At 40.8% G+C, this 20,756-nt stretch overlaps 1 protein-coding gene across 9 annotated transcripts in view; it reads right to left on the minus strand.

The window, feature by feature from the left end:
* The window catches only part of map4k5 (mitogen-activated protein kinase kinase kinase kinase 5), a 28,995-nt gene that overhangs the window by 2,484 nt on the left and 5,755 nt on the right, over positions 1-20,756 (minus strand). Inside the window, exons 4-35 of one of the 9 annotated variants that reach the window (XM_087833201.1) lie at positions 16,439-16,529; positions 15,296-15,360; positions 15,121-15,176; positions 14,984-15,031; positions 13,940-13,982; positions 13,761-13,833; positions 13,371-13,502; positions 13,198-13,260; positions 12,995-13,076; positions 11,944-12,060; positions 11,089-11,173; positions 10,304-10,375; positions 9,242-9,300; positions 8,999-9,060; positions 8,472-8,510; positions 7,958-8,002; positions 7,821-7,863; positions 7,516-7,726; positions 7,372-7,395; positions 7,167-7,252; positions 6,743-6,784; positions 6,448-6,532; positions 6,284-6,363; positions 4,575-4,635; positions 3,758-3,863; positions 3,409-3,467; positions 3,175-3,278; positions 2,758-2,935; positions 2,496-2,564; positions 2,230-2,322; positions 1,732-1,802; positions 367-422 (exon numbers count right to left, since the gene is read on the minus strand). In XM_087833201.1, the coding sequence (XP_087689327.1) occupies positions 367-422; positions 1,732-1,802; positions 2,230-2,322; positions 2,496-2,564; positions 2,758-2,935; positions 3,175-3,278; positions 3,409-3,467; positions 3,758-3,863; positions 4,575-4,635; positions 6,284-6,363; positions 6,448-6,532; positions 6,743-6,784; positions 7,167-7,252; positions 7,372-7,395; positions 7,516-7,726; positions 7,821-7,863; positions 7,958-8,002; positions 8,472-8,510; positions 8,999-9,060; positions 9,242-9,300; positions 10,304-10,375; positions 11,089-11,173; positions 11,944-12,060; positions 12,995-13,076; positions 13,198-13,260; positions 13,371-13,502; positions 13,761-13,833; positions 13,940-13,982; positions 14,984-15,031; positions 15,121-15,176; positions 15,296-15,360; positions 16,439-16,529 (2,500 nt within the window). Of the gene's footprint in view, positions 1-366; positions 423-1,731; positions 1,803-2,229; positions 2,323-2,495; positions 2,565-2,757; positions 2,936-3,174; positions 3,279-3,408; positions 3,468-3,757; positions 3,864-4,574; positions 4,636-6,283; positions 6,364-6,447; positions 6,533-6,742; positions 6,785-7,166; positions 7,253-7,371; positions 7,396-7,515; positions 7,745-7,820; positions 7,864-7,957; positions 8,003-8,471; positions 8,511-8,998; positions 9,061-9,241; positions 9,301-10,303; positions 10,376-11,088; positions 11,174-11,943; positions 12,061-12,994; positions 13,077-13,197; positions 13,261-13,370; positions 13,503-13,760; positions 13,834-13,939; positions 13,983-14,983; positions 15,032-15,120; positions 15,177-15,295; positions 15,361-16,438; positions 16,530-20,756 lie in introns of all 9 variants that reach the window. The other 8 variants (XM_087833200.1, XM_087833206.1, XM_087833205.1 and 5 more) reach the window with 8 other exon arrangements.

The raw sequence follows: 20,756 nt of genomic DNA on the forward strand, positions 1-20,756 counted from the left end.
CTGCAGCTGAGAGCAGTCACCACAGAGAGCGCAATCGTAATTTACTACAGTGTTACCTAAAAGTAAATCAATAAGACGATTTGATGAGGGACAACCAAAGTAACACACTTGAAAGTAAATGTCTGAGTGCAGTGACAGATGAGAATTGTTTGCTCAAAACGTTATGGGTGAAAAGGTTGTTTGGTGGTTCCCAGGTAATGGAAAAACACACCTGAGGGATAATGGTCATAAACTAGCGGGACAGGTTTCATGGGAATTATGGGATGAACAGAACAGAACAGAGATGCTTAAAAGAGGAGGGAATGTAGGCTGTGGCTGTACTTCCTCTACTGATGACATATCTGAAGTGTTAGGATCTGTACCAACCTGTCAGATCCAAGGAGGCGGAAGACTCTGCTTGGATCAGAAATCTCCTGGGTCACCTTCAAAAGAAAGAACACACACACACTTTCATGTGACAACTGGCTGTATACAGAAGTACTGCTGGCAGTGAAGGTACACTGTAACGCAAGAATAACAAAGTATAAAGCTTCTTAAACTGCATGGGGACATACACGAAAGGCTCTGTGGTGTTACATCACACCTCTCTCATTTCACTATCATCAATTAAAAGATCTGCAGAATTCCCAAATTAGTCCATCTCCTGTGTTTAAATTTTGAATTCACAGACTTTTATAACAGACTATCTAATGTTTTTAACAAGCCCTCAGTGCCATCTCTGCTGTGCACCTATGAGCCTGGAGCTTACTGTTACCTCTACTCACGATATGTAGCCTGACACCACGCAGGGTAAAGGACAGGGGCCCCTTCAAAACACTCATATGCTGGCATGTCATGAAAACTTGTTGACAGATGTGAGACAGTGAGTGGGTGACACCTGCTAGGTGTAAGACCTTGGCCCTGGGAGAGATCTGATCTGTTTAAGTCTAAACGAGAACAAGGTCTCGGGTGTTCACAGATGCACCCACCGAGGCAAGCACGGATCACCAGACGCGCCCCACCCTCTGAATGCCTTCGCTTTTCACAGGAATCATAACAAGACAAAGGCTGAATTATTTAGCAGCTTCTCCCTGTTGTGTGACGGGTTTCGCTTATGATTGAGCATGAATTTTGCATGACTGCTGACATTTCAAAAATCCTTGCTATGGTCGATCTGTCAAGCTGGGCCGGGCACGGACTCAGGGCACAGACCTTCTGTTTCATTCGAGTGCTGCTGGACCATGTCTCACACAGCCAGCTTTCAAAAGGGCAGCCCTAAGGCCATATCAATTTTCATTTAAGCAGAATGCTTCACCTCTCTGCGATCTCTTGAACTTTTATTGTACCGCTGAGCGCATCTCATGATCAGGTTAGCTTGGAATCCCTCCGTGGAAAGGTGGACAAATTCATTGCCTCGCTCTAACACAAAGACAGGCTGTCTGCTCCACCTGAGGGCTAATCTCCTGGGATCACCTACAGCTTGTAGCCACACACATAAACAGACACTACGGGTCTTTGTTGACAGGAGAGAGAGGTGTTTGTTCATGTGTACAGCACACAAGCCTGTGTCAAGGATGTTAACACATACTGCATTCACAGTTTCCACTCTGGCACCTATTGAGGAACCATGAAAATGATCGTGAAATTTTAAATATCACGGTTCTTGTTAAGAGCACAAGAAAAAAAAAAGAAAAAGAAAAAAGAGCAGGTTTTATTTTTCTCCCCAGGGTGATTAAAATGACTATATTTTACCTCATTGGACTTGAAGCTCTTTCCTTGCATGCCATGTTTCCAAAAGGCCAGAACGCTGTCCTGAAGGCACACTGTTACAATACAGAGGAAACTGTGTGTTAGTGCACAAACAGGTCAAACATTACCCAAGATTAATCAAGCCTTTCAGCTTGATTAGGAGAAATACATTTACACAGCCCTTTTTACAACTTCAGTCTGAGCTTATAACTGGGGCGCTGCTTTACAGCTCACTCGGTTGGTTGGGTGACCCAAGTGCCGAGTGGGGTCATGGCTTTGACTCTGCCCTGGACCATTTCCTGTGTGTCATTAATGGTTTCCTGTCTGTGCTCTACTGTCCCTGTCCAATAAAAATGTCCAAAAAAATTATTATAAATCTGTTTCGCACTGGAGTTTATAAGACACTTCCTTTAAAATTAAGAAATTTAATCTTTTACTAACAAGAAACATTTTCCAGAACCAAAACTTCTTTTAAACACTGATGCCTTTCAGAAATCTCACCAACAGCTTCGATGCAGAAGTCAAAGCTGAGCTCAGAAGCCAGCTTCTTGTTGGATTTCAGTCTGCCCAGGAGATTAACGATCTTCACATTTTCTGGGGAGAGAAATATAATTATTGTTGTGCTGTATGTATATATGTGTATTCTCCTCAGCGAGTGGGCCAATCTGGATGAAATCAGATCACGAATTTGAAAAAGTGCTGCAGGGATGCCGCTACTAGTAGTAATGCTGGTTGATACAGTTTGTGTACAGTGTACAGACACTTACGGTCCAAACACACCAACACTGTGTCTCTCTCCAGCTGGGTGACATGGATTGCATCCACCTGCTGATTACCTGTGGGGAGAAAAGTGCTCAGTAACCGTCCTGCTCTCCAACTCTTTCTTCTATTACTTAGTTTATTTTGCAACACTACTGGATATGCCATTGTTCACTAATGCTACACACACTTTTGTTTTTCTTCAATTTTTTTATCCAAGCATCTTGAATTCTTCCACAATTGTTAAAACAAGACACAGGTTAGACTTACCTGGTCCAATCTCTGTGAACCACGATGAGCAGGAGTTGAGGTTGATAGTCTCAAAGCAGACCACCTGACTCGGCTCTGTGGCCTGGCTGATGGCAACACACACCAGAGGATACTCCTGCTCTGGAACCACCAGCATCTCAAACACCTTTAGCGGGCTGGGAAGAGGGAAGTCAAAGTGCTGCGCCAGGAAGAGAGAAGCAACATGTTATCTATGATCACCGGTGTTCCGCTGTTTAAAGTACAAGAGCATCAGTTTTATATAATTATGCTTATGGAGACACTTTCACAATGAGCTGTGGAGCAAAGGAATAAAATCAAACTACATGCATGCAAGTTATGAAGCACAACCTTACTGGAAAAGCAGAGGCTTAATTAGAGATGTTCATGTTTCTGCTGCGAGAAAAATAACCAACTGACCTTGATGAGCATAAATCTCTGCATGGGCTCATACCACTGCAAAAGGACAATCCCAGACTGAAGCGCTCCACACAGGTACTTGTGGCCAGTATACGGGTTTCTCACTGTGGATCAGAACAAAAAGTCAGAAGAGCATACAAAACTAAAATGTTTTGGCAAAAAAAGGAGGCCATGATGCAACTTTTATACAGACACGGTTTAATATGCAGGGTTTAAAGGGGAAAAGCCACTCACCAATACAGCACTTGTGACAGCCCTTTGTGTCAGGGATCTTAGTTGTCAAGGCAAATCTCCTGAGGAGAGAAAGAGTCAAGTTGTCGTGACCACAGTCTTAAAAGAGCTGATGACGTCTAGAATCAGGGAAGTTGGCCTGTGGTTCCCTTTTTCTCTGTACCGCTGCAGCAGTTTGTCACAAAGGTAAAAGAACAACAAAAAGACTGCACAGCATGGGCGTAGCAGCAACACTTTAAATGAGAAAACCAGTGGTGTGATCTTATCACAGTGTGTCAGGCGCCTGCTGAAAATGCGGTTAGATAATCTTATTTATGAGTTTCAGATACCAAACCAGGCCTTTCGAGCTTACTTGGGCAAAGGGAAGCGATGAGTCTGGAACTGAGCGGCCAGGCCAGGCTTCTTCATCTGCTCGAACAGCCCGATGAGATTGTGGGAGTACAGCTGGAAGGTTTTACCTGCACAGCGTGGGACACAGCGTATCCCATCATCAGTTTCATTACGGGCAATAATTTCTAAATATTTTTGACAATCTTGGATCTCCTGAAGCAGCTTTCACATGTAGAAAGGTTAGATGTGGACAGGGGTAAAAACAGAAGTGTGATGATGATGATGATGTGAGCCATGATTACCTTCTGATGAAGCCAGTTAATAGAATATCAAATCAAGCCAGGGGAGAGGAGGGTGGACAGTGTCCAAGGGAAGAGGAGAAGAGAACAGAGGTTAAGTAAACCGAGGTGCAAACTGCTGAAGGTAAAACCGAAAGCAGACCTGACGCTTTATAATCCCATCTTCAACTCTTAAGATGAGAAAAGGAGAAGTCGTTGGGACATCCAATTGAAGACAGTTTGGTTTCAAATGATAGCTAGCACATCTGATTTCTATATGGAAGACACTACCCTTGGCTACACTTACAAAGAGCAATATAACTGCGTTTCTTCAGTAAAGGGACAGGCCGTAAAGCCAGATGTGCCCCTCTTGGGTCACTGCTACAAGTATAAAGCTATTAGAGAGGCTTTCTGGGGCTAAACAAAGTACACAGTTATTTTTGGGCACAGATATAGCGGATGTGTTGCCTCAGGGGGGCAGCCAGATAACACAGGACAAAGAAGCAGCAGGTTATGACAGTGGCTGTTAAAGCAGGAGGTTGTTATAAATCCATCACCTACCTGATAAAGACATCAGGTTGTTGTTGATAACGTAGAGCCACGTGCATTTCCTTGGGAAGAGCTAAACAGAGATTCAAACACAATAATTCAATAACTGAACATTGGCTTGTAAAAGAACAGAGTCAACAGTCAAGCTGTCCAATCAGAGCTCAGCAAGTTTTCTCCACACCTCAAAAGACAAATAATTCATTATGATGTACCAAACTCTTTATCGTGTTTCGGTTGTTTTGCTCCACCAACTTTAGGATTATGATTAAAGATGAAAAGTGACGAGATCGGTTCTGTTTATCAGTCTGACTCTTTAGCAGATGTCTGACTGCTTTCTGTATACACAGGGTTTCAGTACAACAGCTCATTATGTCTCAACTTGACACTGAAGTAAAAAGAGAAATGAAAACTTTAAAGGTCAAACATTCTTAAAGAAAATAAAATAAAAAACACCACAATGCATGTACACACTTCTGATTATTTAAACAACTAAGATCAACTCACATTGCTTATTAGAATTGTGTAATAGCTGGTGTTCTTTGCACAAAGCCCAAACTGACTGAGATGTTGAAAGCTCGTTTCTTCCTCTCTGCCATGATTGTGTCAAAATTTATTTTAATTTTCAACTATGATCAATTTATCTCTAACAAAATATGTACCACAGGCTTTGTAGGTAGCTGTAGTTAAACCACAACTTAAAAAGCCTTTACTTAAACTGGGGGTCTATTATAAACCAATCTCCAAACTTCTTATTTCTAAAACTCTTAGTAGTATTTGTCAAACAATTAACTGATCATTTGCAGAGGAATGGTTTATTTGAAGAGTTTCAGCCAGAATGCAGAGTACATCAGAGTGCACTCCACTAAACGCACTAGCAAAGGTTACAAATGATCTCATGGCCTCTGATAGTAGACTCCTCTCTGTGCGTCTGTGTTTTATATATTCAGCTATGAAGTCAGATTAAAATTAATTAGTTAAACTACAGGCATATAAAGGCTTGGATGAGCTACTATCCATCTTCCAAATTCTGAATTCAAATGAAAGTGAGGTTTGATCTGAATTCAGTGATTTTCGACCATGATATATCCTTCAATGTGCACATTAAACAACTATATAGGACTAATTCATGCATTCATTGCTTCTAGGCTGATCAGGTTGCTTTTACAGTTCCATAAAAAGACCCTAGTTAATCTAAAATGCTGCAACAAGAGTACCAAAAGGGACTATAAAAATATATATTAGCTTCTCGTCTTTAGCGCCCTGTTGGATTGAAAATCTTTTTCCTCACATATAAAGTCTTGAAGTAATCTGGCCCCATTGTAACTCGAAGACCTCATACTATCATATTATCTCAACAGAGCACTTTGCTCACAGACTGCAGGCTTCCTTGTGTTTCCTAGAATTTCTAAAAGTAGAATGGTTTCAGAGCCTCTCTCCTGTGGAACCAGTTTGGATTCAGGAGACTATCGAGATTAGATTGAAAACTTTAATTTTTGATAACGCTTTCAGCTATGGGTGGATCCTGAATTATCCCTTAGTTATGCTGCAGTAGAACACCCACGATAAATATAATATAAAGCAGCTTTTGTGTACTCCTGCCTGAAATCAATAAAACAGTTTTATTTGTGTGTGCCCCATAAAGACTTCCAAGCAATAGAATCAGGGTGGAGCTTCACAAAAAATTACAATTTCATTTTCAAGCAAGTTTCAGCTGCTGTTACCTGCTCCATTGTAGCTTCATGCAACTCATTAAGATTCAGAGTATAAATCCCATCTTCTGTCCCAAAGATTAGGTACTGATCTAGAAGAGGGATAAAAAAAAACATTGTGTTTGTAAAATATCCGAAACCCTCTGTGTGTGGTATGCTCACTGCTCTTTCTGTACCTTTGGTGTCTGGATGAATCCATGACGTGGCACAGTTGATCTTCAATGGACAGCCATCAAACACTTTAGAGAAGCAGGCTCCCATCTGCAATGAAAAGCAGCACAGCTCAAAGAAGGCAGCCTCTTAAATGTCAGCCAGAGTTTAATGAGCTGAGCTGAACCACAAAGCAGAAAGCTCTGTGGACCCCAAATATCTACAGAATGTACAGTAGAAGCTCAGACGAGAGTTTAATAACAGTCTCAGTGAAAGAGGGTCGGCAGGAACCGTGAAGGACAATACAAATGATTCACTCACCAGTACTTTAGGAGTGGGTGGCAGGCCGTTGATAGCTGGTTTCTAAGGAGGAGGGGAGGATATGAAAACCATAAGATATTATAGATGCAAAAGACAGAACAATTATCCTAAATTTAGCTCCATAATTTTAAAACCAGCCTGAACAATAAGCAAAAGAACAAAATGCTTGTGTGAGTGTCCTGTCAAAGTCAATTAAATATGAAACATGAATGGATGCCACGTTTCCCCCATTAACCAGCCACATTTGGATATAACAAAGGAAAAACATCATATTTGAGGTTTCGTTTGAGTTCAGTCAGCTAGCTGGAGGCACTGCACGTATCAAATGTATGCTGTATGTTGTAGTATCACATGACATTTTATCCTTAATCCAATGAGACGAAATATAGCTATTATGTGTTACAATCAGAAATTATAAACTCACAGGGAATTCCTTTTTCTCCTTCCGATTTTGCTCACTGGATGGTGGCTTGGGACTCCCTCCATTCACACTGCCATCTGAATCATTATCTGTAATGAAAAACCAGGCAGGTAAAATTACACTTACACAGTATTAATATCAGTTCACGCTGTCAAACAAGGAGGGTGTGAATCCAAAGATCAACCATGTTTACATCAGGCTCCCTTACCTTTAAGTTCAGATTTACTTGGAGCTTGCAAAAAAAATAAAACATTTCAGCGCTTATGAAGAAAAATGAAGAGGACAAGGTATGCAGACTCATACTGTGAATAAATCTGGATTTAGAAATAGACACAGATATGCTGAGACTCACCAGGATCCGATGAGTGCGACAAAAGGCCGGGGCTACTGACGCTGGCTGACAGGAGGTCTGGAGATGAGTTCTCCACCTTGTTGCCCTGCTCAGGCGTGCTCTGTCTGCGAGCCACTTGGCTCGGTCCATTCTCCGAGTTAGGGAACCTCTTTACTGTCACAGACCTCTCATCGTTAAGGCCCATTTCCTCTGATGAGGCGCTTGAAGTTGGCTGAGAAGAAACATAACACTACAACACATTTAATCTTTACTTAAACCTAAAAAAAACTACAACAAAAGTAGACATCTTTAAATTTAGGTGTTACCTTTGGAGGCAGAGGAGGAGGAACGCCTGGCTTGATGGTTGATCTGAAATTGAACCATTTTTAGCAGTAAGGTGTAAACCAGCAGAACAAAAGGTCATGCATTCATGATAAAATTTAAATCTGATGGCATAACTCACCGCTCCGTATCATCAAAGGCATCTTCAAGATGGGCGACGTGTCCCCTATAGGACACACACAGTAATGAGTAACGTGGAACGTAAGACTCATTTGGGTTTAGGAGGAATGCAAATGTTTATATGAAGTCCTATCTTTGAATAAGAACAATGAGGGGAAGATTCTGTGTTACTACAGACTTTAGATCACATTTGAGGTGACCTAAACCTACTGGGGACAATGCTATTATTATGACTATGACCACTATTATAAACTACCAGTTAAAAGTAGGTTTCAAAACAGCTTCAATGCAGTTGAGCCAAAAATGGTTAGGCTGACACTTCAGCACTTTTTCTCTTCACATCACAGCAGTACAAACAGCTTAAATCTACAGTAATCGTCACACCACACATGGTGAATGAAGAGGAGGCAGAAAGGGAGGGGGGCGGACCACGCTGAAAAAATGGTTGTGGCGCAGCAAGGAGGGAGTGGATTGGATGGCGTAGCTTATTACAGCACATGCAGTGTTAGTGTTACCGTTGGAACAATTCATCCTCAACGCTTTTGAGAAGGCTCCTTCGACAAGACGAGAGCGACACCGACAGCCAAAAAGAGGACAGAGAGAAGGAGAAGGAGGAAAAAAACCCCAAAAAACAAACAAACAGTCAAAGCACATGGACATGTGAGAGGGAGCTTAAAGACCAAAGTGACATTTCAAAGTGCAAAAGGGGGGCAAGGGGAGTGAGCTCATGTACAGGCATAGGTTAGGTCCAGTGAGCAAGCATGTTAATATGAGACACAGTGAAGAAAATCTATATACACAGAGAATCAAGAATGAGTAGTTTCTTTAGGACTAACATGCTTTGACTGTCTCAAAGTAAAAACAAAACAAACTCAGACGATGTGAAATCCAAACAACAACAAATCTTTAATTTGCCTTAAATTCCTTTGTCTGGTTAAGCCTCATGAGGCGCATTTATCTAAGACAAACCAGGTAGAGACTGAACGAGAACAACTGGGGGTAAATGGGAGCAGTTCCCATGACAACAGTTTCCATGGATCACCTGGTTGTTATTCCTCCATCTGCAAAAGGACTCCAGGGGGAGAAGTCATTATCTTTGACATCCTGTGGAAAAGCATACATTCACAGAAATAGATATTTACATAGCTGCAGTTTTGTTAATCACCTGATATCTTTTTACTCCTCACACACACACACACACACACACACACGCACACACACACTACAAACTGAAACTAAAATTAGTGTTAAACAGAAAATGATTTAAACAGAACATGATAATCACCGTTTCATAATGAGCCGCAGTTTCCTTCTGTACTGGTGCTTTAAACTGGAGCTTGTCAACTGTAAAAAACAGAGATGGTGTTTCTTTTCTTTTCTCCCTTTCTTTGCACACATCTTTGACACTAGAGGGCATCAGCATCCAACACTTCAACACACACAAAGCACTGGAGTTATCAACATTGGGCATTAGTACCAGAAAACCTGGGGAAAAATTCCTTCCTAACCTAAAAACAGGTGTAAGAACAAACCCAAAGCAGATCATCTGCTTCCACAACAGTGAACCTGCCAAAATATTACAGAGATCCCTCACTGATTTACGATGTTACGACTTGAATGTTTGGTCTGTAGCTTCGAGACGAGTTGCTCACTAAAGACAGTTAAACTTGACGCTAACCAGACCTGTTCCCTTTGGGGAAATATTAGTGAGAGGGAACATGAATTACAGATACATCACGGGACAGATTCTTCAGCTGTTTAGACTTCAGGTTGCGTTCTGTCAAACAGTTGATCCAATAAGGTTGTCTGGTTTGCTGTCCAGTATAAATACAACATGATTCGGCTGTAATTATGAAGGTGAAAGAAATCAGCCCACATAATCACCTTCGCATTAACAAAGACGCGTTGTATTAAAGAATTCAGACCACAGATCCCTCCCCACCTCCCCTTTCCCATGTTTTTCTTCTCAACATATGCAGATAGTGTGGAGGTTGGGAGGTAAGAAAAACAATGAAAAAGTTTAAAGAATTGAAGCCGAGTGATCAGGTGAGTCTTACGAGGCAAGCTTTGCTTTCTTGTCAGGGTAAGATTAGTCATTTAAATGCAATTTCAAGTCAGTCGGCCTAACAGGAACCAAGATGTCACAATATCCAAATTATTCAGCCTTACAAAAAAGCTGAAGTTACATTAGGTAGCAACTCCATGCAGACAAAATCGCCTTATTAGTACCATTTAAATGTCAAACCGAGTGTTCCATTTCTACAACATTATCATATTTCTAATGAAATCTTAGGGGTGAGGGTTGGAATTAGACAAACACACACTGTCTCACTACTCTCACACTGACCTGCATCCACCCTGTGTCCCTCAGTGAAGCTAGGACTTGAGGGTGGCTCTCTTTGGTCTGTTCCATTGTTTGCTTCATGGTGGAGGGAAGGTCATATAACAGTGAGAAATTTAGATAAAAGAAACCAGACAAGAAGTACATCTGATACAAGCGATCACAGCACAGACGAGCACAAAACACAATGCAGCATGGTATAAATACCACACCTATCTCAACGCCAGGCAGCTGTTAGGTCATTCTAAAATGGTGAAATGAAGAAATGGCCACAAACTACTGACACAACAGGCACAACACTGCATTCGGCTTTATCTATCACAACTAACGGCGACACAAAAAAAACACAGCTTCCCTGAAGGGGCAGGGGGCAAGATGTAGAACTGTAACAACTGGACCCATCGCCAAATTCTTGAAAACAATTTCTGGCTAAAAACTTGAGATTTTTAGGAAAACTCAGAGACCCTTCAGACAAGCTATTTTGCAGGATTCCTTGAGCAACAGATGAGACAACACTTAACATGTAAAAATAGCACAAGCGACTTTACTTTCTCTTCCATGAATCCACAGACTTTTTTTTTTTTAGACACGCCAAAACATGCTGTGGCCTGGAAAGGTGCCAGCCTCTGCTGCAGGATTAAAGGAATGACCCTTGGTGATGCCACCAGACCTAGATCGACCTAACCACTCACAACAGCTAACACGCAAACCAACGACAGGACAAAAGCACAGCGAGCGATTGCGGAGAGGGGCTGGCCTTGGTGATCCATTTAGCTTTGATGTTCACTTACAGTCGATCTCTGAGCGCGTCCTCTCAGCTCTGGCGTGCTTATTGGTGGAGCGGATGGTGTGTCTGACTTCGCTGTTTCCCTGAAACTGATGGTGAAAGACAGAATTTTTATTAAGGGAGCAGCACTTCAGAAGACAGTAAAATGTTAGGAGCTTATATAATATTCAGTGTGTAATTATTAGTTTAGTCTTTTTAGATTATCTGTAAAATTTGAGTTAAGGTTAGCTAAAGCTGAGCTGAGACCAGCTTTTCTGGAGCACGGTCACATTATTATGCATCCCAGTGGCTGTTTGTTTGCAACAAGCTCTATTGCTTGCAGTCAATAGCCTTTAGAGTTTTTTCACTCATCGTGGCCAAGACAGTGCTACTGCTGTCAGTGGGAGAAAAGCACAATGGTCCTTTAAAAAGCGCTGGTACCACCTCTTTGGCTGCCACATAGATGTGATGTTGAATCCAGTCAGAATAATAATGTCATTGGAGAGAATCAGGAACAGGGGGAAGGGAAGTTTTAGGGGAACATGAAAGACCTGAAAGAAGCTCGCTGGTTATAGTTCACTGCTGAAAATGTCACACATTCTAATATTTACATTCACTGATAAGAATCTGTCGTGTAGCTCAAACAGCAAGTGATAGTTTAACGTACTTCTTTAAATCAGTTATTTGCAACAAGTTCAAACATGTTTAAACAAACATGTACTAAGAACTGCATTACAGGTTTAATATTTTCAGGGTATAAATAAAAGTTGAGTGTGTTTATATTTCTGATTAAAAGCTTGTTGACTGGGTTGGCTTTGATTTTCTTAGACAATCTCCTAACAACACAGATTTCTATATATGATTTGGAGTCAGTTATTACCTCAAGGTCATCCTCATCCATTTCTCCAAAATTCTGGTGGTTGTCCGGGTTGTTCATCTTATCAATAAGCTCCATGGCAAGTCTCCTCGTCAAACCCGTCTGAGCCATAAACACATGCTGGGAGAAACACTAAAGAGTTAGAGATCTTTACCAGGATCATAACAGGAAAACAGCTGTTTGTGTTAGACACCTGACACTAATTTGACACATAAGAGTCATAAAGGTATAGAAGCAAAGAATTTAGATTCATGTGGGGGTGGATGAAAAGGAAAGCACACTCTCTGTCAGTTCAAAGATTTTTTACAAATCATGACCTTATCAGGTCTTAAATTTAGGTAAATACTACCCGAGTTGTTAAATAATGACATCATCTGAGGTTGTATTTACCTAATTTTAAGACATGCAAAGAACCCCATTACTTTTATTATGTCCTGATGCATAAAACTTTGTATTTAAAGAGGGTGTACTTTCTTTTCAGATTGCAGATTGTAGGTAGTGTTCTACCCCAAAAGCTTGTTACAGATCACTAACTCCTAGCTATAAGGATAAATCATCACATTCCAGGACTTCTGGGATGCAACTATCCTCAGAGATACACACTGTACTAATGAGACGAGAATACACTGTGCTTGTATACCTACAAATTAGAAACAGGTGCTAACTGAACTCTGGCTCCCATCCTAAAGAGCTCAAACTAAGATAAGCTTTAATAAATACGAAACACTGAAAACAGTTCAAGGCCAGAGTCTGACGGCAAGCCAAACACTGAGAAAATCAGCCAAACCACACAGAAGCTGAGGAGGCCAGCTGGGGTTCATAAGGCTCTGCTGAATTTGGACAGAATGACAACTTCTACTTGTTTGTCAGGTGTTTTAGATTTGTAAAGGAACATAGGCCAACAAGCAAAAGAAAAAAAGAAGACGAAGAAGAAACTGCAAAAAACAACAGACTCTCCAAAAACATTCACATTTTTTTAAACATCATACTGCACTATATTTTTTTATTTTGAACATTTCAACCACACATGGAAAACCAGAGTAATATTTATTACCCCTAGAATTTTTTCTGCAGTGGGCCGCTTCTTTGGGTTCTTTGTTAAACACACTTTCACAAAGTTATGGAAGGCAGGAGACCTGTTGGATAAGATAAGTTTGTTTAAAACAACGATTATTCATATTATCTAAGAGCAAGGTATAAAGGTATAAATTATATCGCAATCCAACAATAGCATTGTGATTACTTTGGAACACTCACCATTTGCTCTTATCTTTTAGCTTCGGAGGCTGGAAGCTACTCTTCGACATCAAAAACAAGGCCCTGCAGCAGATAAAGGAACGAGGATTTAATGACGCCAAGGAGGAAAATGTATTAATATATTATGTAAGGGAGCTCTAACTGATCATTTATGGAGAGGAAGTAAAACATACCTCATTGGATGCAAGTCAAACATCGGAGGCTGGAGCTCAGCCAACTCTATGGCTGTGATGCCAACAGCCCAGACGTCACACAGCTGGTTGTAGCCCCCGTTCTTCTCCACTGCAGCTACTTCAGGAGCCATCCTAAAGAAAGTGAGGACAGCGATTTAGCAATGGCTCATTTGTTAGAATAAAAAGCAGAAGTCAGCTTTAGTGAAAGAGCAGAGGCCTGAATGTACCAGGGTCTACACATCTATAGTGTGTGACATTGAACTTTCATCTAGAAAATGGTGAAAAATATTCTAGGATGGAGCTGAAAAGGCTTTCACCAGCGCTCTTTAACCAGACTAACAAAAGCTGTCAAGGGCCTAGAGGCCTGTTTTACACAGATGACACACTCACCAATAAGGTGTTCCGATAAAGGACTTTCTTTTGGCAATGGTGGCTGTTATTTTGGCTGCAACTCCAAAGTCAGCTGTAAGGAGGATAACAGGGCTTTTCAGATTATGTAATGCACATACAGCTAAAGGCTGTTGAGGAGTTCAGGTTCTTAAGAATTAAGATGCTGAAGAGGAACTTACCCAACTTCACGTCTCCGTTGTCTGTCAGCAGTATGTTGGCACCCTGTAAAGAGTAAACATTTGATTTATGCTGAGAAAATCCATTTAAAAAACATACAACAATAATTTATTAACATTAGACTGAAGCTTGATTCTCATGTAAAACAACGTTTCAAAAATGTACATTAGATTCAAACAGTTGTATCTATTATGGATCTCAATATGATCACTTCAGGCACACACTGTACTGCTGTGAGCACAGGAGCTCCGCCCACCTGCTCCTCAAAAACCTTCTGTTTGCGAGGGGGAGCCAATCAGAAACAGTTGGCTTAAAGAGTGTTTCAGAGATTGAACTGAAGAGCTATATCAAAGCAGATAAGGATCATCTTATAATGTTAATGACGTAAAGCCGCTCTAGCAGAGTCTAAAAAGATAAATACAGGGACAGAAATAACCACAATAACAGCTTTATATGTGTAAAGATTTCTCAGCAACACCCGGCATGTTACTATCCTGGCTTCTCGTAAACTTGGAGTAGTATCACAGCCTTTAATAGTTTCACTAATATTGTTTCTGCTGGCTGTGACTGACGGTGTCTCTGGTGGCATCCTGCGGTGAGAGTAGAGGAAACAGGAAGTGCTTGCTGCATAGAGCTGAAAAAGATAATAGATCCAGCCCTGACCTTTATGATAACACATGAGAGCGAAGTTCCAGCCTTTAGTGCATCCATCGAGCAAAGTTAACTTCAGCTCAAAAGTGCAAAACGTAGCATCAGTCACATGCTTCCGAGCGAGCACACCCAGTTATGCTTTTCCTGTGACTTTGGTTTTACACCTCTGCTGCCATGTCCGACCTCTGCCCCATTTTGAGGGCCACCAATGCATTCATGCTGACATTAATAGTACTGAAACTGCTACTTGTGCTGCTGCTTTTTCTTGAGATGTTCTGAAATTTACTGCTTAAAGTATCATCAGACGGTCGGTGTTTCTATGTGATCTATTAGAACAGCCACGATAAGGAGAAAAAATTCACATTCAAAGAAAATAAAATAAAAAGCAATTGTACCTTGATATCGCGGTGCATCTTCCCCTTACTGTGGAGATATCCCAAACCCTGTAAAGGAAGGCACAGCATTACGTAATGACCACATCTGAAACCACAAACTCTGTAACGTTTCCTCAAAATATTCCAAGTAAAATTACCTGTAAGGTCTCTCTGCAGACGTATGCTATTTGAAGCTCTGACAGAGGTCCAGTCACTATTACACACATTCATTCAATGTTAGTAGGGCTGAAGACAGAGATGGCACAAGGTGCATAGCAATAAAACGTAGTTCATGTCTGCACCTTGCCATGTATGAATAAAACTAAAGCTCACCATGATAGATGTCCTGCAGAGATCCTCCCCCGCAGTACTCCATGCATATCCAAAGTTTCTCTCGACTAGAAAAAAAAGAAGAAGCAGAATTAAGAACATTTTAACCACTTATGCAGTCACAAAATTCACCAGAGCAAACAAACATTTTGACAAGCTGCGAAGCTTGTTTTAGAAAAATTAAAATAAAATTGCTCTCTGATAAAAAACAACTAAGAATAAGAGGTGTGAGAGTTCTGAAACTGGAAATGAATCCTCCATAGAAAGTTTCTTCCTGTTTCACATGAAAGCTGAATGTCTAACAAGCCTTCAGGTAAAGCGTGTGCTGAAAATACAACAAGCGATCGCTGCTGTGGTGAGAAGTTTTCTCTCAGCTTTGTTGTTCACACGCTGCACCCTAAAAAACATAAAAACAGACTGAAAACAGTAACAAGGCCTTATAATTTAGAGAATGGTTGCAGTCCTAATAAAAACGACATGTGAACCAGTAGAGGGGTTGCTCACTGCCACCTCGTTTCACTCAACATTTAGGTGGTCATGGAAACCATTTCAGGTAACTAAAAAGGGGTCAACAGGAAACTTAAAATTTCCCCAAACAAACAGGGGTTCCTTTGATTAAATTAAGGTAGTTTTATAATAATTAATGCACAGTTCATTGCTCATTAACGTTTTACTGTATCCAGTTGAGCTCTGTGTGGCAAGGCCGCATAAGACATGCCTGCTGAGATAAGACATACAGCTCTCTGCACGAACAGCCAAATAAAATAGTTCAGAGGCTTTTATTCCATTTAAACCTGCTGGAAGTCTAAGGAAGATGTGGGCGGACCTGGGCCAACTTCCTCTGAAATACCGGCCACAAATCATGGACTCCATTAAAACAGAAGAATAGCATCCTGGCACCGAAGGGCCTAGTCAGCACCCGTCTGCCCAGTTGAAGAGTCTGAGTCATACTTTCACACACACAGGTTTACTGAGTAATTAAATACATCATGTGAGTTTCAGGCAGTGGCTTGTTAAATCCTTTTGACAGTTACATATGAATTCCACAAATGTTATACACTCGACTGGCTGTGAGAGCGAGGAAAAAAAGAAAACAAACTGTGAGGGTAAAATGACTACGCAGGAGCATTTTGTGCTGGCTCTTACCAGAGGTAGCTCCCAAAGTAGGCCACAATATTGTGGTGCTTGCATTCCTTCACCATGAAGATTTCCTGCTGTATGATGGAAAAGTCATCCCCTGGAAACAGAGAGAGAAATCACAGACACACGAAAAAAAAAGTGTTTATTTCATTTCTGTCCTGCTTTGTTTTAGAATGAAAAATTACTGCAGTCTTAAAATAAAAACCATTTAGTTTAAAAGTTCATGTAAAATCCCTCAGAGGTAGTATGCTTTTTGGGCACTAAAATCTGTTGACAACGACCACACAAGCATCCAGCGTGTGACAATGCTTGCATCTTCCTTAAACTTTAGGCTTTAAAAAGGCAAAAAAACAACCCTAAATCTTCTCTTTGTTATCTTTTCAGTTCAGTAAACAAAAAGTCTTCCCATGTTTGCCAAGGTTTCACCATATTTTATCCCTGTGTAAATACAGCAGGATACAGAACACTCAATGACATTAGAGGTTTTAAAGTTTATGTGGTATAGGTCATTATCAAAGCAGCATTCCAGCTCAGCAAAGATCACCACCACATTTAACCAGTAGGAAGCAAAACGACAAAAATATGTAAGCTCAGCTGTCCCAGTTGTGTATAGAAAGACAGCCCTGGAATACATTAACAGCTGGTTAAGATCAAATACACTCTATGACTGTCATCACAGGCAATGCTTTAAGCTTAAGTTCATATATAAATGTCTTTGGTTCTGCGATCAATCATCCAGGTAAGGAAATGAAGAAGTAATCAAACTGATGAAGCTTTTCTCCCAGTGAAACGCTACATGCAGATGAACAAAATCCACTTTCTTTGATTCACACATAAATATACTCTCTGCTTAAATAAATAGTAGGTTGCACATCATTGGTAGTGACAGGAAATTACTGAAAACAAACTTATTTCCTTTCCAGGCTGTGGTCAAACCTGTGAATTCTTGTAACTGAGGTGGTATGTGAACAGACCTCTTTTTTTACTTCTGTTATACAATCATCAGAGTAAATTAAACTGAGCTATATTACACAACAATACTGTGCTTCAGTACTGTGCTTCAGACACCAAACCAGGTGGTTTGGGTTCAGCTTTTCTGATGCAGGGCTAGTTATACTCAGAAAGAAAGCATGATCAGCAGAAAAACTTCCTGAAGCACAGCGGCTCATTATTGTGCACAAACACTTTGCAAGCAACTAGGCAACTTGCGTACAGCCAACCTGTTTTCAGTGTGTCTGGGACGGTTTAGGCTTTTTCACGTGCCTGGAATGCAGACACGAGTCAAACTATTTAAACAATACACGAGTCGTGTCTTAAAATAAACCAAAAACGATCTATATGCCTTTGATGTTCCTACATATAACTCAGCATAGCAGAAAGCACACATTTCCGTGCGTCACATTATTTTAAGTGACACAGAAGGAGACTTTTTTCCCGAAAACTCATTCAGTCACCAAGGTGGCATGTCAGACACTCTGCTTACAGCTTTTACATAGCTGAAATGTCAAAGAAAAGTTTACCAGAAGGAAGACGTATTGCAAAAGTGGAATACACCTCCAACTGCTTTTTACACGCACGCTGGGATATTCCTGTTAATGTGCCTTTAAAAAGCTTTAATCAGATTCACAATTAAATCTACTTGGTAAAGTTTCTTTTTCATTTACTCAGCACACTGCCATAGTTTTTACTTCTGTACTTTTTGTTACACATTCAACATGTGCAATGATGACGATTGAATTACTCGGTGCTCAATATGGTCAAGAGAAGCCTCAACAGGAGGAAGTGGAGCATTGGCGTAATTCTGCTTGACTCCCTCCACTCCATTTGTTAAATGTCCTGTAGATAAGAGGCTATAATAAGAATATGAGTAATGCCTCACACTCACAGGACCTTGTGAAAGCAACTGCTTGACAGCTTTGACGCAAAGCTCCAATTTTTTTCATGGAATCCTACATGAAGCCTCACCTTGGCGAACAGGGTTATAACTATGTCATACCACATGTGTACAGGGAGAACTAGTGTGGATCACAAACAATCTTAAATATATCTGTTGACTGACAGCAAAGGGTTTGAAGAGCCACAAAAATTTGAGCAGGAGTAATTTTAGTGAGTGAGCTTAGTACAGAAAAAAAAAATACATAACAAGTCACCCCACAATCTTCTCTTCTTGGTGAGCAGAGGCCTAAGAGTTTAGCCACTTCCTCCCAGATCGAGCGCTTCCCCCTGCTCTGAATATACACACTGCCTCTCATCGTGTCAAGTTTCATTTCAGTATGTAGGACTTTTGTCGAAACCTGTCAGAAATAAAGTCCTTTTTTTAATTTAAAAACATATCTGACGCTAGAAGAAGATGGCTTTATTTTAACTGACTGCTAACTGGAACCATCCAAAGATGAGAAACAAGATTAGGAAACATTAAAAGTTACTGCTTATGTGTTGAAATTAAAAAAAAGAAAGTAAAATAAAAAAAAACATAAGTCTGGTGACATAGTTCTGAGAATTTCTAGTGGAAACTGCTGGGAGGTTTTTGCAAACACACACAACTTAAAAACTACAGAGTCACAAGACGACCAGAGTAATGATGAAGTGTTTATGAGGTTGTACCAAAAAACAAGAAAACAAAAAAATGTCCTCCTCCATTTGTCATTAATGGTCACACAGTGACAACCCACACCAATTTGGTTCAGTGGTTATTTTTCTTTTAATGCTGCAGTCAAAAGCCCCACAGTCTCACCGCCAGAAGGTTTTACCACTCCTAACTCTTTTTCTGTCCCGTATTTTCTTACGGGCGTCACTCCTGGTTAAACCTGTTTGATTGCATGGTCCACCCAAAGCTGTTTACCTCGAGCACAGAAAGGAGGGCCTCTTGCGAAAGATTAGGTAAAGAAAGGAGTCCTTCTTTGACCAAAGCTGGGTCAAAAAAAAAAAAGAAAAGAAAAGAAAGCAACTCTGAACACAGGTTTAGATCATCTTGATAACCTATTGAGTTAACCTGTAACAATTTTTGCTTTAAAGCCTTTGCAGTCCAACCTTCTCATTTCATCTGATATTTTCTGATCATTCCTATATAACCTGTCAAGTCTGCACAAGTCATATCTACCATTTTGCACAGTCCATCATAAAAACAAGAAACCTTCCTCCCTCGCCAAGTCTGTCTTTTGGCATGCAGCTCACTTTCCTAATTTTTTTAACAGGTTAAACGCGACAAGAAAGACGAGAAATGTTTCTTTGCATCTGTTTACGACCAGCCTGCCAATTTAAAAAAACTCTACCTTGAGCAGTCAAAACATGTGATGCACGTTTTTATAACTGCCTTTCGTTCAACTTAATCAACAAGAACCTACATCAGAAAAAAAATCAAACAAAGTAAACATTTTGCAGCTCAACTGCATTACATAACAAGATGGGACATGTTTTGGCCCTCAACCAGCTTCAGCTTTCTGAAATTTGTAGTTGAAATATTCAGCTTGTGGTCTCCATCGGACAAATTTAGCACCATTGATCTCAGTCATTGTCATAAGCCGAGGCCACCAAGTCAGGATAAATTCATACTTTTATGCTCTGTCCTGCAGGAATCCATACTACCGCACAATAATATATAGAATATAGGGGTGCAACGATACTCGTATCGATATTGAACCGTTCGATACAGTGCTTTCGGTTTGGTAAGCATATGTATCGAACAATACAAAATTTTTAATTTATTTTATCAACTTTCCCTCTGACGATGCTGTCTGTGTTGAGCGCTCAGTGGTTCTGCGCTCGACAGTGCAGCCTAGGCGGAGTAGTCGAACGCAGATTCACTGAGCGCAGGGCAAGCTAGCGAGACAGAAGTTAAGCTCTCCTTGCAACATGGGAAATTGAACCTCCCCCACCCTCTTTCAGATCTGGCGTTTGGAACTATTTTGGTTTTCATGTGACGTATGACCGTGAAGGTAAGCGCGTCATGGACAAAAGTAAAACAGTATGTTGGATGTGCCAGCAATGCTCAATTACATTGGTGGGAACTAGTGTGTTAGCGCAGTTAGCTTGTTAACGTGTTGACGCCGTCCAGCCCCACGCATGGGGCGATCCGCGGTAACTCGTTAACGGAGATTTGCCGTGTTGTGGCGTTAACGTCATTTCAGATTAACGCTGACAGCACTAGTGGGAACACAATGAATATGACTGCACATTTACTCCGACATCATCCTAGTGCAAAGACAAGTGGAAGCAGACAAAAACAACAAGCATGCATGCTACAAACTTTATCCGAGTCATTTAGACAGCCGTTAGCACATGATTCTCCTTATGGGGACCTGATATGTTTAATATGCTGCTGAGA

The sequence above is a fragment of the Neolamprologus brichardi genome, chromosome 19 (genome assembly GCF_056152115.1).
Source record: "Neolamprologus brichardi isolate AB-2024 chromosome 19, ASM5615211v1, whole genome shotgun sequence".
NCBI classification, from domain to species: Eukaryota; Metazoa; Chordata; class Actinopteri; order Cichliformes; family Cichlidae; genus Neolamprologus; species Neolamprologus brichardi.